Genomic DNA, 15750 nt, shown 5'->3' on the forward strand with positions numbered 1-15750 from the left:
AGATTGAAAAAAACAAAAAAAATAAGGCTTTTACTTTAAAAGGATATAATACTACTGTATGCTTAATAGACTACAATATTGAGGAAGCATAACTTTCATATGCACTGGGAACCAAAAAAAAACAAACAAGTGCTAAAAAGTTATGATCCCAAGTGACTGATTTGGAAAATTTTAATCAACAATGAAATTTTGGATAATGTGTGTTAACATGATTCCCTGCTTTGGGAACAAACAAATAACAGATTCTCAAATGAAACTTCCTTGAAATGTCCATGCAAAATTCTACAAGGGATCTACAAAGCCATGCTCTGAATTGCACCTTTAAATTCTGAAGACAACTATCTTCTCTGTTTGCCCTTTACTCAGGCACAGCTACAGGAAGCTCTGTGCATCTTACCCTGCAGCCAGCTCATCTGGTGGGCTAAGATAGCTTCCGTAACTTCCTTCCCCATTTTCCCTCTCATTTTATGAGTTAAATGATTGTCACCACAAGGAGTTTAGAAATAATTGTCACACAGGACATTTTGCTTTTGGAGGCAGCAGGAAAACATGATAGTTCTAAGGTTCCAAGCATGATTCCTTACAAGGATTCTACACTTAAGCATTCTTCAGTTAGAAGAATAGCACGGTAATTTCTAAGAACTTCCCTTCGCTGAGGGAAAAGCAAAAAGCACCCTGAAGTGGTCAGCACTGTGTGTGTGTGTGTGTGTGTGTGTGTGTGTGTGTTAGGGGGAGGACAGGCAGATGGGATTGTCTTTCTCAAGTCTCAGATAAGATGTTCTTTTTGACTGAGGGTAGTTTTGTTTGTCTACATTCCCTAATCCACACTGTAACATGCAAATAAACTCAGGAGGTGCCTTTTAACAATAAATTCTTTCCTCTGGTGGCCAAGTGGGAGATACTGAATTCCAACCTTAATGAGCTTTTTAGTGCCAAAGGCAAAATTCCTCTGCCATGGCAGCATTTCCTAATAGTGTCAGACAACATGATTATTATTATTTTTTTTGCATGGTACAAATGTTTAGACTCATTTGAGTCTGCTTCTTTCCTTAAGTGCTCATAAAATAAAAGAGAAGGAATATTTTATTTCAAGACATCAGACCACAGATCACCAAAAGCAGTAATTCTGTTATTTTCTCATCCTTTGTGGTGTACGGTCTTTAGTGTTCATGTACCAACAGACCAATGGATGAATGAATGAGCAAACAATTAAAAAAAAAACATATACAAGTGCTTAAAAAATACACTTATCAGGGCCTATGTTTAAAAAGGTTTGGAGAGCAGTGGTAGTGGGAATGGCTCACACTAGCGTATCAGCAGTGGAGCCAGCAATGGAAACCTCATTTTAGTGGTGAATCTGGCAGGAACCCCCATCAATCCAAAGAAGGAAACAGAAGGCATCATTACCTGTAAAGTCATAGAGCTGTGGCAAAGCATCCAAAATGATACCAACCAAAGGCAGGTAGAGGGCAGCAACTTTGACCTTCACCTCTGGTTTAACACAACGTGGGTCCAGGTCGTGAGAACTCAGCAGGCTGTGGATGGCACTGACAGCTTTCCTTTGTACTTTGCTGATCCTGTTAGCACAACACAAAAAGCCAAAGGCTATAGTGAAGCAAGGTTGACCAGAATGTTCCTAAACAATGAGGTGATGATATGAAAACCAAGCAAAGTAGGTAGAGGTGTACAGAATCCAGAGACAAACTGCTTGTGGTCTAGTCCTGGGCCTGCTGTTAGCACAATGTTTAAAGTTCATCATGTTGTAGAATCAGTACTTCACCCCTTTTTAATCACTGAATAATATTCTACCATATAGACCTGTCACATTTTATTTAGTGAAAGTGAAAGTCACTTAATCATGTCCAACTCTTTGTGACCCCATGGACTATACAGTCCACGGAATTCTCCAGACCAGAATACTGGAGTGGGTAGCCATTCCTGGCTCCAGGGGATCTTCCCAACTCAGGGATCAAGCCCAGTTATCCTGCATTGCAGGCATGTTCTTTATCATCTGAGTCACCAGGGAAGCCCAAGAATACTGGAGTAGGTAGCCTATCCCTTCTCCAGTGGATCTTCCTGACCTAGGAATCGAACTGGGATCTCCTGTATTGCAGGTGGATTCTTTACCAGCTGAGCTACATTTTATTTATGTATTCATCAACTGATGGACATTTGGGTTGTTTCTACTTTTTGGCTACGATGAATTATGAACACTGCTATGAATATTTGTATAAGTTTTTATGTAGGTATAGGTTTTTTATTTCTCTTAGACATCTACCACAGGGTAGAATTATAGGATCAAATGGCAACTCTATATTTAATCTTTAGAGGAACTACATCATTTTACATTCCCACCAGCAGTTCTATCTTCTCTTTGCCAACATTTATTATTATGTCTTCTGTATTAGAGCCAGGTGCTATGAACTGAGTTTGTGATCTGCTCCCCTCAAACTCATATGTTGAAACCTAACTCCTTATGTGATAGTGCTTGGAGGTGGGGCCTTTGTAGGGGTGGTTTAGGTCATGGCATCAGAGCCCTCATGAATGGGATTAGTGCCTTTATAAAAGAGACTGCAGAGATCTCACTTGCCCCTTTCTGCCACAGGGGAACACAGCAAGAAGATGCCCATCTGTGAACTAGGGAGTGAGTCCTCACCAGACACTAAATCTGTCAGCTCCTTGACTTTGAATTCTCAGTCTCCAGAACTGTGAAAAATAAATTTCTGTGGTTTATAAGCCACCTAATCTAAGATATTTTTGTTAGAGCAGCCCAAAGGAACAAAGACAGAGGAGTATTTAACTGGTTTTGATATACAATTCCCTGATGGATAATTATGTTATCCTTTATGTTATCCAGATGGTCAACACCGAAATCAGATTGATTATATTCTTTGCAGCCAAAGATGGAGAAGCTCTATACAGTCAGCAAAAACAAGACTGGGAGCAGTCTGTGGCTCGGATCATGAACTGCTTATTGCCAAATTCAGACTTAAATTAAAGAAAGTAGGGAAAACCACTAGACCATTCAGGTATGACCTAGATCAAATCCCTTATGAGTATACAGTGGAAGTGACAAATAGATTTAAAGGACTAGACGTGACAGACAGAGTGCCTGACGAACTATGGACAGAGGTTCGTGACATTGTACAGGAGACAGGGATCAAGAAAATCCCCACGGAAAAGAAATGCAAAAAAGCAAAATGGCTGTCTGAGGAGGCCTTACAGATAGCTGGGAAGAGAAGAGAAGCGAAAAGCAAAGGAGAAAAGGAAAGATATTCCCATCTGAATGCAGAGTTCCAAAGAATAGCAAGGAGAGATAAGAAAGCCTTCCTCAGCGATCAGTGCAAAGAAATAGAGGAAAACAACAGATTGGGAAAGACTAGAGATCTCTTCAAGAAAATTAGAGATACCAAAGGAACATTTCATGCAAAGATAGGTTTGATAAAGGACAGAAATGGTATGGACCTAACAGAAGCAGAAGATATTAAGAAGAGGTGGCAAGAATACACAGAAGAACTGTACAAAAAAGATCTTCACGACCCAGATAATCACGATGGTGTGATCACTCACCTAGAGCCAGACATCCTGGAATGTGAAGTCAAGTGGGCCTTAGAAAGTATCACTACGAACAAAGCTAGTGGAGGTGATGGAATTCCAGTTGAGCTATTTCAAATCCTCAAAGGTGATGCTGTGAAAGTGCTGCACTCGATATGCCAGCAAAATTGGAAAACTCAGCAGTGGCCACAGGACTGGAAAAGGTCAGTCTTCGTTCCAATCCCAAAGAAAGGCAATGCCAAAGAATGCTCAAACTACCGCACAATTGCACTCATCTCACATGCTAGTAAAGTAATGCTCAAAATTCTCCAAGCCAGGCTTCAGCAATACGTGAACCGTAAACTTCCAGATGTTCAAGCTGGTTTTAGAAAAGGCAGAGGAACCAGAGATCAAATTGCCAATATCCGCTGGATCATCGAAAAAGCAAGAGAGTTCCAGAAAAACATCTATTTCTGCTTTATTGACTATGCCAAAGCCTTTGACTGTGTGGATCACAATAAACTGTGGAAAATTCTGAAAGACATGGGAATACCAGACCATCTGACCTGCCTCTTGAGAAACCTGTATGCAGGTCAGGAAGCAACAGATAGAACTGGACATGGAACAACAGACTGGTTCCAAACAGGAAAAGGAGTACATCAAGGCTGTATATTGTCACCCTGCTTATTTAACTTATATGCAGAGTACATCATGAGAAACACTGGGCTGGAGGAAACACAAGCTGGAATCAAGATTGCTGGGAGAAATATCAATAACCTCAGATATGCGGATGACACCACCCTTATGGCAGAAAGTGAGGAAGAACTAAAGAGCCTCTTGATGAAGGTGAAAGAGGAGAGTGAAAAAGTTGGCTTAAAGCTCAACGTTCAGAAAACTAAGATCATGGCATCTGGTCCCATCATTTCATGGGAAATAGATGGGGAAACAGTGGAAACAGTGTCAGGCTTTATTTTTTGGGGCTCCAGAATCACTGCTGATGGTGATTGCAGCCATGAAATTAAAAGACGCTTACTCCTCGGAAGGAAGGTTATGGCCAACCTAGATAGCATATTTAAAAGCAGAGACATTACTTTGCCAACAAAAGTCCGTCTAGTCAAGGCTATGGTTTTTCCAGTGGTCACATATGGATGTGAGAGTTGGACGGTGAAGAAAGCTGAGCGCCAAAGAATTGATGCTTTTGAACTGTGGTGTTGGAGAAGACTTTTGAGAGTCCCTTGGACTGCAAGGAGGCCCAATCAATCCATCCTAAAAGAAATCAATCCTGGGTGTTCATTGGAAGGTCTGATGTTGAAGCTGAAGCTCCAATACTTTGGCCACCTCATGCAAAGGGTTGACACATTGGAAAAGACCCTAATGCTGGGTAGGATTGGGGGCGGAAGGAGAAGGGGACGACAGAGGATGAGATGGCTGGATGGCATAACCGACTCGATGGACATGGGTTTGGGTGGACTCCGGGAGTTGGTGATGGACGGAGAGGCCTGGCGTGCTACGATTCATGGGGTCGCGGAGAGTCGGACACGACTGAACGACTGAACTGAACTGAACTTATGTAAGCCTTTTCATGGGCTTATTGGTCATACTTTCATTGGAAAAATGTCTGTTCTGATCCTTTGCTCTTTAAAAAATTGAGTTATTTGTTCTTTTATTATTGAGCTGTAAGACATAAAAAATGTATTTTAGATACAAATCTCTTATTAGATCAATGATTTGCAAATGTTTTCTCCTATTCTGCTTGCTGTCTTTTTACTTTCTTAATGATTTCCTCTAAAGGACAGAGGTTTTAATTTTAGTGGAGTCTAACTTACCTCTTTTTCTCTTTTGCTGGGTTTATTTTTGATGTTAGATCTAAGAAAACATTACCTGATCAAATTTCTTGTAGATTACCCTTGTGATTTCATCTAAGAGTTTTATGGTTTTAACACTTACATTTAGGTCTTTGATACACTTTAACTTTTGTATATGGTATGAGATAGGGGTCCAATTTCCTTCTTTTGAATGTGGATATCCAGTTTTCCCAGTGCCATCTCTTGAAAACACTATTCTTTCACCACTGATTGTTTTGCACTCTCACTGAAAAATCATTTGACTATAAATGTAAGGATTCATTTCTAGACTCAATTAAATTTCATTAATTTATACATCTATCTTTAGATCAGAACCACACAGTCTTGACTAATTTTGCTTTGTATCAAGTTTTGAAGTGGGATGTGTGAGTTTTCCAGTTTTGTTCTTTTTTTTCAAGATTGTTTTGGTTATATTGGAGTCCCTTGAATTTTCCAATGTATTTTAGTATCAGCTTGTCAATTTCTGTAAGGGCCAGCTGGAATGTTCAGAGGTACTGTACTGAATTTGTACATCAATTTGGAGAGTATTGCCATCTTAACAATATTAAATTTTATGATCCATGAATATGTCATGTCTCTCCATTTATTTAGATCTATTTCTTTCTAAAGGGTTTTGCAGTTTTCAGTGAACAAGTCTTAAACTTCTTCTGTTAAATTTATTCCTAAGAATTTTATTCTTTTGATGCTACTTTAAGTGGAATATTTTTTAAAATTTTATATTGTTCACGGAAGGAGTATAGAAATACAATTAATTTTTGTATATTGATCTTGTATCCTGCAACCTTGCTGAACTCATTTATTACCTTTAATAGCTTTTTTAGTGGGAACTTTAGGATTTTCTATACACAAATCATGTCACCTGTGAACAGAGACAGCTTTACTTCTTCCTTTCCAATATGGATGCCTTTTATTTCATTTTCTTATTTAACTTCCATGGGTAGAACTTCCAGTAAAATGTTGAATAGAAGACGAAAGAGTGGACATTTTTGTCTTGCTCCTGACCTTGTAAGGAAAGTACTCAATCTTTCACCAATAAGTATGATATTAGCTGTGGGTTTTTCATAGATGCCTTTATCAGGTTGAGGAAATTCTCACATATTCCTACAGAGTTTGTGACGTGTTTTTCCAGAGGTACTATATTTTGTCAGACGCTTTTTATTCTTCCATTGAGATGACTTAGTGGGGTTTTTGTCCTTTATTATATCAATTGATTTTCAGATGCTACACCAATCTTGCATTCCTAGAATAAATCCTACTTAGCCTTGGTATATAACCTTTTAATATATGTTGTTTAGTTCAGTCTGCCAATATTTTATTGAGGATATTTACATCTATATTCATATTGGTCTGCAGTTTTCTTGTGATATCTTTATCTGCTTTGCCATCAAGGTAATGCTGGCTTCATAGAATGAGTTGGATGTGTCCTTTTTCTATTTTTTGGAAAAATGTGAAGGATTGGAATTAATTCTTCTTTAAACATTTGGTAGCACAGCACAAAGATGCTAGATAGTTTACACATGCTTGAAAACCACTATGGATTTAGTGACGTATGGATGTTTGTGGACACCCTCAGGTAAGAAGGGTTCCACAGCGATCCCTTAGAATCTAGAGCTATGGCTCCTTTCAGGAGTTCAGCTGTTGAGATGTGTTCCACTGGCCCTGTGCCTCAGATGGGTGGGTGTTGGTGAGACTATTAATTGCTTTGGCAGCCAAAGGAAGAACTGATCAAAAGGATGTATTGTCAGAAAATAAATTGTTTCTGAGACTTCTGCTCACATATAAAGTCCATGATGGTATTTTTAATGACTCTCCAGGAGAGTAACTGACAACCCAACAATCAGGAATTATTGTTTTGCCAAAGGAGTGACACTCTTAATTAGTTACCCTTTGGGGGGTAGAAGAGGTACCGTGTGTATGTGTGTGTGTATGTGTGTGTATGTGTTTGAAAAAATGGACCTACCTGATTAAACATAATTACATGATTATCTCTGAACATACTCTACTCTCTTGCTAGTAAAATAACAGCAACAATCTTATGAGGAATCAAAACAGATGCAAAGCCTGGTTCCTTAGACATTTCACTGGAAGAGAAATGGAAAATAGAGACCACCACTCATGTAGATACTAAAGAGTATTATGCTTTCAGAAATCATGGAAATCTCTGTTATCAAAGGACAATTAAGACAAAGTATGCATACGTGTGTGTGTGTGTGAAGGCAATTTTCTTTCTGTACAAGCCTCCTTCTCAGCACATTCTCAGCATATGTGTCAAAGCACTTTGTGTTGATGTGGAAATTCATGTTAGCTCAGTTTCTCTACTGAGAAAACTGGGAGGAGTTTGATGAAATTGAAGCCTTGGAAAACAAAGCTAAGGATATACTTGGTGCCTGAATTTCTGGAAGGAGACAGAATTCAGAGCTGAGAACATCAGACTTCCCACAATGACCTGCTGGGAGACAGAGACCTACCATCCCTTAGGCATTATCAGTATGGACAAAGTATTTGGGACACATTTGTTATTGAAGTTACATAAACTTGTGCTCTTATAATTGTTTCATACAGAGATGTCCTATTTTTGTCACAAAATTATAAATACTTTGAGAAAATCAGAATCTCGAATTAGACAAGAATCTATAACATACAGTAATGCTGCCATTAATCAGCATGTTTTATTTCAGAAACTTCTTGAACAGAGGGAGGAAGAAGGTAGGCATTGTAGGAGTAGGTTTTCAGGCAGAGAGCTAACACGGTACAAGAGGGTGGGCCCTTGGGAGGGACTCTGGAGATTATGGTCTCCAGACTTGAGTCTGCTGTGTAACTTTGGGCAAGTTCCTTCAATTCCATGGGCCTAATCTGAACACTAAAAGGGCTTAATCTAAATCATTTTCCAATCCTAACATTCCTTGGATTTGAGCCCCTGTTAGCAGTGAGCCAAGTGGCATCTGGCTGCTGCCTCTGTGCATACAGGTCACCCAAGGTACACCTTACAAACAGCTTTGTTTCTAAGCAGCTCACTAACCAAGCATCCCGGGGAAACCTAGTAGAAGTGGTAAAATGAAAGTGTTAGTCGCTTAGTTGTGCTGCTCAGTCATGTCCGATTCTTTGGGACCCCATGGACTATAGCCCGCCAGGCTCCTCTGTCCATGGGATTCTCCAGGCAAGAATACTGGAGTGGGTTGCCATTCCCTTCTCCAGGGGATCATTTCCTTCTCCAGGGGATCTTACTGACCCAAGGGTGGAACTGGGCCTCCTGCACTGCAGGCAGATTCTTTACAGTCTGAGCCACTGGAGGCCCTGGTAGAATTGGTAACTTCCTCTTAATGAATAAGTGGTTGAAAAGAGCTATTTTATGATTACCCTCCATCCCTCATCCCTTTCCACGTTCCTATTGGCACCACTTTCTCAAAACGTGGCTGCTTCTATTCCTTGGAACTGGTGAATGGTGGAGTTTTTCACCAAGGAAGAGACATCGGAGTGCAAAAATTTAGTAAGGAGCATCCTGGTTTTTTGCTTTCTGTTCCATTATAAATGTTTGAGACATACCCTTCCCCTTCAGCATCCAGGGCGGCGGCCAGCTCGGTGAAGAGAAGCCCGGTGAGGAAGTGCTGCTGGCGGTACTCCGGTGTCAGGTCGAACATGTTAGCAATCTTCTGGTCCTGGAAACTGGAGCAGGAGCTGGAGTTCTATAGAAATGTAAGGGGCAGTTTTCTGAGTAAGAAGAACTGAAATTAACACCACGACGGCTAGGATGCATCAAGCACATGCTACCAGCCAGGCTCTGTAGCCGCAATGCAGTGAAGCAGTTACTGCTCACGTCCCCACATGTCAGATGAAGAAACTGAGACTTAAGAGTGTCCACTCCGCTTAACTAGCGAAGAAGACTAAAATCCTAGGATCACATCTGGATAGGGAAATGGGGATTCTACCCCATGTTATGGCTTTGAGCTGGTGATTCCTCCATAACAGACTGCCACCTTTATTTAAGGTTCCTGTTTACACTTCTGAATATGATTTACCTACACTGCCTCAATTTTGCTGGCCTGGAAACCAGAAGCAGCATCAGGCAGGGAAGTGTCACATTTACCAGTTGTGGCCAATACCTGTGTTCTTATCTTAGGGCGTACTTCATACGTCACTAAGAGGCTCCAAATGTCTCTAGACAGCCTTTCCAGTCTGGAGGCGGTCAGAAGGGGAGTATGGGGGAGGACGAGAGGCAGAGCTGGCAGGTGTGGAACAGCTGCTTGTAAGTCAGCTCTTCCCCAGTTCACAGGAAGATGGTCACGTGGTGCACATCTGAATCTGAATGTCATCTGGCATGAATAGCTAAGATTTTTAGAAGAATTATTAAGATAAGCCTCCTCCTTTGTGCTAGTATCAAAGAAAATGCATCTGAAAGAAAACCTAAAAAGAAGAAATCTTGCCTGCTATTCTGAGCTACTGATTTGTTCCCTATATAAGGAATGTGACTATTAAACAGCAGTACTTTATGAAGTTTTTCTAGAGGACACCAGTCCCCCAAATTGAAGGAGGAAAAAAAAAGATTTCCAGAGTCCAGTCATTTTGGGAAGCACTGCTTATCATTCACCTCCTACTTCCTCTGCCACTCCAGGGGCATTGTAATTTATATAAACAAGTTAGAGAGTCTTGAATCGCCTATTGCAAAGAAACCTTTTAACACAGGGTTTCTAAAATGGATTTGTCTTCAGAATTCTATATTTGCAAAATATCTCTTAACATCCTGTGAAATCTCACCAAACCTAACCTGTATAATATTGTTCTACAAAAAAAGACTGGCCACGCCATCAAAGCCTCATCTCTAAATATTAATACAAGTGTTACGCTTCTGTGCTGATTAAGAAGAAGAATTTTTAGAAATATACTCTATAAAACAGACCATTTGATTATTTTACAAGGAGATATTTTTAGTGTTTCAAGAGCTAAATTTTTGAGAATATGATTCAAAGTGGAATCATTTTGTACTTAATTTCATTCTATATCAGAATTAGCAGAAAGTTCTAGGATCATTCAAAGATATAATACAGTATCCATGTTAAAAACTACTACTAGATCATTTGGGAATCAATATAAAGGAAACTAACTGTAATTTCATAAATTTACGGTGCTAAGGTTTAGGAAAAGGGAAGTGAGCAAAGGAGACTGTCAAGCTAAAGTAAAGACTGTCAGCAAAAGAGATCTGTGATTTTTCTATGAATTAGACATTTTTCATAGTGCATATAGATTTCGTGCTCTAGCTGGCCTCAGCAGGGACCCTTGAGCCTAGACAGAAAACAATCACGTAGCTTGTAAATGATTAGTTAGATGGAATAACTTTGGGTAGCATACATATGTGTATCTGGATCAACTGACCTGGTTTGAATAACTCAATTTTTCTGCTAATTAAGAAAAACAACCTGCATAGGAATAAATGACTAAGCCAAGATAATTCAACGAAATAGCTTAAACACTTTCCAGTTAGCTGATTACCTGGGAAGATATGGAGGGACAGGGAGATGCTGGAGCGGCATCTGCATTCATAAAGAAGAGGTTCAGATTGAGGTAATGCTCATGGCTGCAGAGAATTCTCAGGAACTCCAGCCTCATGGAAATGAGCGTTGGAAGGTTGTTGAGCTTGGCTGACAGCTGGTCAGAAAATGAGGAGAGAAAAGAGGTTTTTCTCAATGGTGAATGGAGTTGAGGTTGACAGACACAAAATTATCCTTTCTCCCCAGATTACAGCAGTCAATGGAATAAAAATGAGTGGGACAGGGCAACAGATGGAAAACTCTGCGTTATAGGAAGGTCCAGGAAGTTTTCATCCACTGTCATTGTTTAGTCACTAAGTCATGTCTGACTCTTTAGCAACCCCATAGACTGTAGCCTTCCAGGCTCCTCTGATAATGGAATTTCCCAAGCAAGAATACTGGAGTGGGTTGCCACTTCCTACTTCAAGGGATCTTCCTGACCCAGGGACTGAACTTGTGTCTCCTGCATTGCAGGCGGATTCTTTACCACTGAGCCACTTTACTGTTCCTTTTAGGATTCTAGTCTAACAGCTGTCCATAATGAGAATGCTTGCCTCAACCCTACCCTCGTCAAATCTCTAATATGATGAATGGCAAGCTCATGCTAAAAATAATCTGGAGGTACGTCTTCACTGTAACACAATATAATTTCACAAAAATCCTACCATGTCTGAGAAACTAAAGGAAAGGAGTTGACCCCACATGGGGCCACACAAAACTAATGAAATAGGACTGGATGACTTGAATGCCACAAGTGTTCTTTGTGGTTTCTAATTAAAGGCCCCACTGGTAAGTTTTCAAACCAGTCCCTAGATGAAAGCATCAAATTACTTACGAAAGTATGTAGTCCCTGCATAAAAGCCAAGGAGTTTGCCCCAAAGTGGGAGAGGAGGAAGTGGAGGAGAAAGAGAAAGCTGGGAGAATTTTCAGGAAAAATCTGTTCAAACAAATCAATCCTGAAAAAAGCAATGAAAAGCTGGCAAACATGACAGTCTGGAAGAGATCCCTTGCTTCCCTCAGGTAGGCTGACAACTGAAGGACTGAGACCCTAAGGGCTGTGATAAAGGAAAGAAGGGCTCAGTGGACATTCTGTGCTGTGTGTGCTTAGTTGTGTCTGACTCTTTGCGGCTCCATGGACTGTAGCCCAGCAGGCGCCTCTGTCCCTGGAGATTCTCCAGGCAAGAGTACTGGAGTGGGTTGCCATTTCCTTCTCCAGGAGATCTTCCCGACCCAGGGATCAAACCCAGGTCTCCCACATTGCAGGCGGATTCTCTACTGTCTGGGCCACCAGGGATAGACCTTATACCTCAGTATATCACCACAAGGACTTTGCTGGCCCAGCACAGGAAGCCAAGCATCTCACCCTTACAAACGGCCATGCTTCCTCTTCATGCACTTTAAGAGCAGTTTTATAAACTATATAATTTAAATGAGCACATATTTTCAGCCATTTAGGAAAAGCCATTGTGTTATGGCATTTTACCTATAGAATCTGTAGTTAGACATTTATTGGAAAAAAAATGAATGCCATTATGTACTATAGAAAAAATAGAATATATGACTTCTGTGTATGAACCCTTTGCCAGAACCCATCCTCTTGTCAATGTGTATTACTGGCTGATTTTGAACGGGTACACCAGCAAATTAAACTAATTAAAACTCAGTCTTATGCCCTTCACTCAATGGCCACTCACAGAGTTGTTGGGTCAAGCCTGCTATCAGAACTTGAAAGCACAAGATATCTGCATTTGAAAGAAGGCCACATTGTGGGCATCTTTCATAAGTCCCTTGAAACTTCAATGAAGACAAAAATTTCAAAAATAATTTTAGCAATGTTTAAGAAAGAGTAAAGTGCAGTTTGGGCTTCCCAGATGGCACTAATAGTAAAGATCCCACCTGTCAATGCAGGAGATGTAAGACACTTTTGATCCCTGGGTTGGGAAGATCCCCTGGAGGAAGGCATGACAACCCACTCCAGCATTCTTGCCTGAATAATCCGATGGACAGAGGAGCCTAGAGGGCTACAGTCCTCTGTGGCCATGGGGCCATGGGCTGTGTAAAGCCATGGGGCCACAAAGAGTCAGACATGACTGAGGTGACTTAGCATGCACACAGGCAAAGTGCATCCTGTATGCAAACATCTTTTGCAAAGGTCAGGGCCCAAAGTTGTAGCCTCCGTGGCCCAATGCTCACAACGACCTTGCTAAGTCAGTTCAGCTGTAATTTCTCACCCTTGAGATCTGACCAAATTCCTCACCCCTCATGTTCCCCAGGTGGTTCTGATCACCCTAGCCTGCCTTCAGCAAGAATCCTGTTAGGTTAGTTTGACCAGAATTCTCCCTTTACCCCTGATTTTCCTCTTAGTGGTTTTTCATCCACTTACTACTCTTACCCTGTTCCTTGGCTATAAATTGGCATTTTTCCTTCTGTATTCAGAGTTTAATGCAATCTCTCTTCCCTACTGAAAAATCCAATGCAGTGGTCCTTATACCTATCACAATGGTCCTGAATAAAGTCTGCTTTACAGTTTAACAAGTGTCATGGATAATTTTTTTTTTTATACCAGAGGCGAACCCTGGGCTTATAGTGGTGTTCCAGTCCTTTCTTTCCATATATTCAACATCAAGTTTTGAAAAACAGATTAACTCGTATTTGCAATTCATCCAATGACCTGCCATGCTAAACACCTAAGAGTGATGGCAAAGGGAAATGGCACCTTCCTCCACCACTCCATTCTGGTGGGACAGGGACAGAAGATCCAAGCAGGGGGAGGCGGTCAGGCTGTACAAGATGTTCGTGCTCTGGTACTTCTGATATTTCCTTAGGATTCTTTGTAAGTCATCTTCCTTATTAGGAGTCTCTTTAGAACAGTCATGGTCTTTTTAGCAGGGGAGGGGAGATCCTTTTATTTTGTAGATGAGGAAATGAGACTCAAAGAAGTTGAATGACCTATTTATGGTCACTAAGGGATTAACTACAGAGAGTTATTAGTTCTGGTGGAACAGAGTGATTAACTCACTGTACCTTGAGTAAAATAGACATGGCTCTTTCTTCCCTGGAAAAGTTACATATTAACTCCTCTAAACTTCAGCTTTATATATGCAAAATGTTGACAATAACACCTTGCAAGAAGCAAGAGAGATGATTTCTATAATGTGAACACAGAGCTTTGTCCATAGGAAGAAACTAAGGGTAGTGACAGTGATGGTGATGGTGAAGGTGGTGGGTGGTGATGCTGGTGGTAATGACCATGATGGTGGTCCTAAAAAACAGGAATATGAAAGAAAAGGAGTGGCAACAGTAACTGCTACTCACATTTCTATTGTTGGGATAGTTTGGGGAGAATAGTGAACAAAAGTAGGATTCCATTTGAAAAATCTGGGGAGACAGCACTGATACGCTCTTTAATTACAAAATAGTCAACCCTCTGTATCCACAGTTTCTGCAGGTGTGAGACAACCAACTGAGGACTGAAACTGTTTGGAAAAAATATTTCAGAACATTCCAACAAAGCAAAACTTGATTTTGCACAGGCAACTAGTTACACAGCATTTACATTATATTTGATATTATAAGCAATCCATCGATGACTTAAAGTACATGGGAGGATGTGTATAAACTATATGCAAATTCTACACTATTTTATTATAGGGACTTGAGCCTCTACAAATGTTGATATCCTTGGGGGTACTGGGAAGGGTCTTAAAACTGATACCCTGCAGATATACCAGATGACAATATTTGCTTTCTGCTCAGTGAAATTCAGTCTCTTTGACTGATTTTACTAGAGTTCTTTAATGTTAGAATTTCACAACTGCAATTTAATTAATTACCCTAACATGTGAAAAGAGACCTCATACTTTCGATTATATACCTTGTCAAAGACTGAATCCCGCAGTCATGTAATTCTGTTAAATGCTAAACTGAAGAAAGCAGTTCGTATCACTAATAAGTCTCAATGCCCACGGATTACCTTGTTGGCCCTTCTGTGCCGGGTTGGTAAATGCTCCAGGAATCCGCACAAACTAGTGTGTCTACCAAAGTTCAAGGCACAAAACAAATGACTCGAAGAATGTACCACAAAACCCAGTAGGTACAGGAGTCAAACTGTCTAACTTGGCAATGAACGAGGGAGCATGCCATGGCAATGGGCATCAGGAAGATGGGAAGGAACCAGGAACAACAGGGCTAGGTCTGAGGGAACACTCACCTGGTTGCAATAATGTTTGATGAGGTTAAACACAAAGCCACGATCCATGAGTGAGAGGAGGTCATACAAGAAGAAAGCCAGGCTAATGTTGATCTTTTCCGCCTGTTCAGTTTCCTTAAAAACAAGCATATTGATACAAACACCCCCATCATTTGCTAGTAAACCTTGCGACCCGGGGATTGGGGTGGAATTTGGGAGAGGCAGGTCATATCTTTTCAGCCAGTGTCCCTCTGGAAGATATGAGCAAAGCAGGTAGCCCTGCAAAACTATAGCAGATATAATTTAGAAACTAATTGACGCCATGAGTGTTGAATGAAGTAATTCCTTATCTACTATTAATATTTAGGTATATTTGCTTCTAGGTGTTTTTTCCTATGTGCATATTTATCTGTATATAATTGAGTTTATTCTCTGTATACAATAGGGTCCTGAATTTATTCATTCAACATTATATTATGAACATTTTCCTACACTCTGGTTTCTCATATTTCTTAAATTTCTTTGTATTGCTTTACTATAATTTGTTTGATTCTGCTAATGACTGTTTTAGCAAAAGTAATTTGAAATGTATTCACTATTTTCAATGAGACAGATTCTTAATTTGAAAGGATTGTTGCAG

At 40.4% G+C, this 15750-nt stretch overlaps 1 protein-coding gene across 2 annotated transcripts in view; it reads right to left on the bottom strand.

Annotated features, from left to right (window-relative positions):
- DOCK8 (dedicator of cytokinesis 8) overlaps nucleotides 1-15750 on the bottom strand; it is a 173383-nt gene that overhangs the window by 42301 nt on the left and 115332 nt on the right. For both annotated transcript variants that reach the window (XM_081502767.1, XM_081502760.1), the window contains exons 26-29: nucleotides 15132-15245; nucleotides 10884-11039; nucleotides 8943-9082; nucleotides 1408-1577 (exon numbers count right to left, since the gene is read on the bottom strand). In XM_081502767.1, the coding sequence (XP_081358893.1) occupies nucleotides 1408-1577; nucleotides 8943-9082; nucleotides 10884-11039; nucleotides 15132-15245 (580 nt within the window). The remainder of the gene's footprint in view (nucleotides 1-1407; nucleotides 1578-8942; nucleotides 9083-10883; nucleotides 11040-15131; nucleotides 15246-15750) is intronic.

Source organism: Giraffa tippelskirchi, chromosome 1, assembly GCF_054371585.1.
Source record: "Giraffa tippelskirchi isolate mGirTip1 chromosome 1, T2T-mGirTip1v1.2.pri, whole genome shotgun sequence".
NCBI classification, from domain to species: Eukaryota; Metazoa; Chordata; class Mammalia; order Artiodactyla; family Giraffidae; genus Giraffa; species Giraffa tippelskirchi.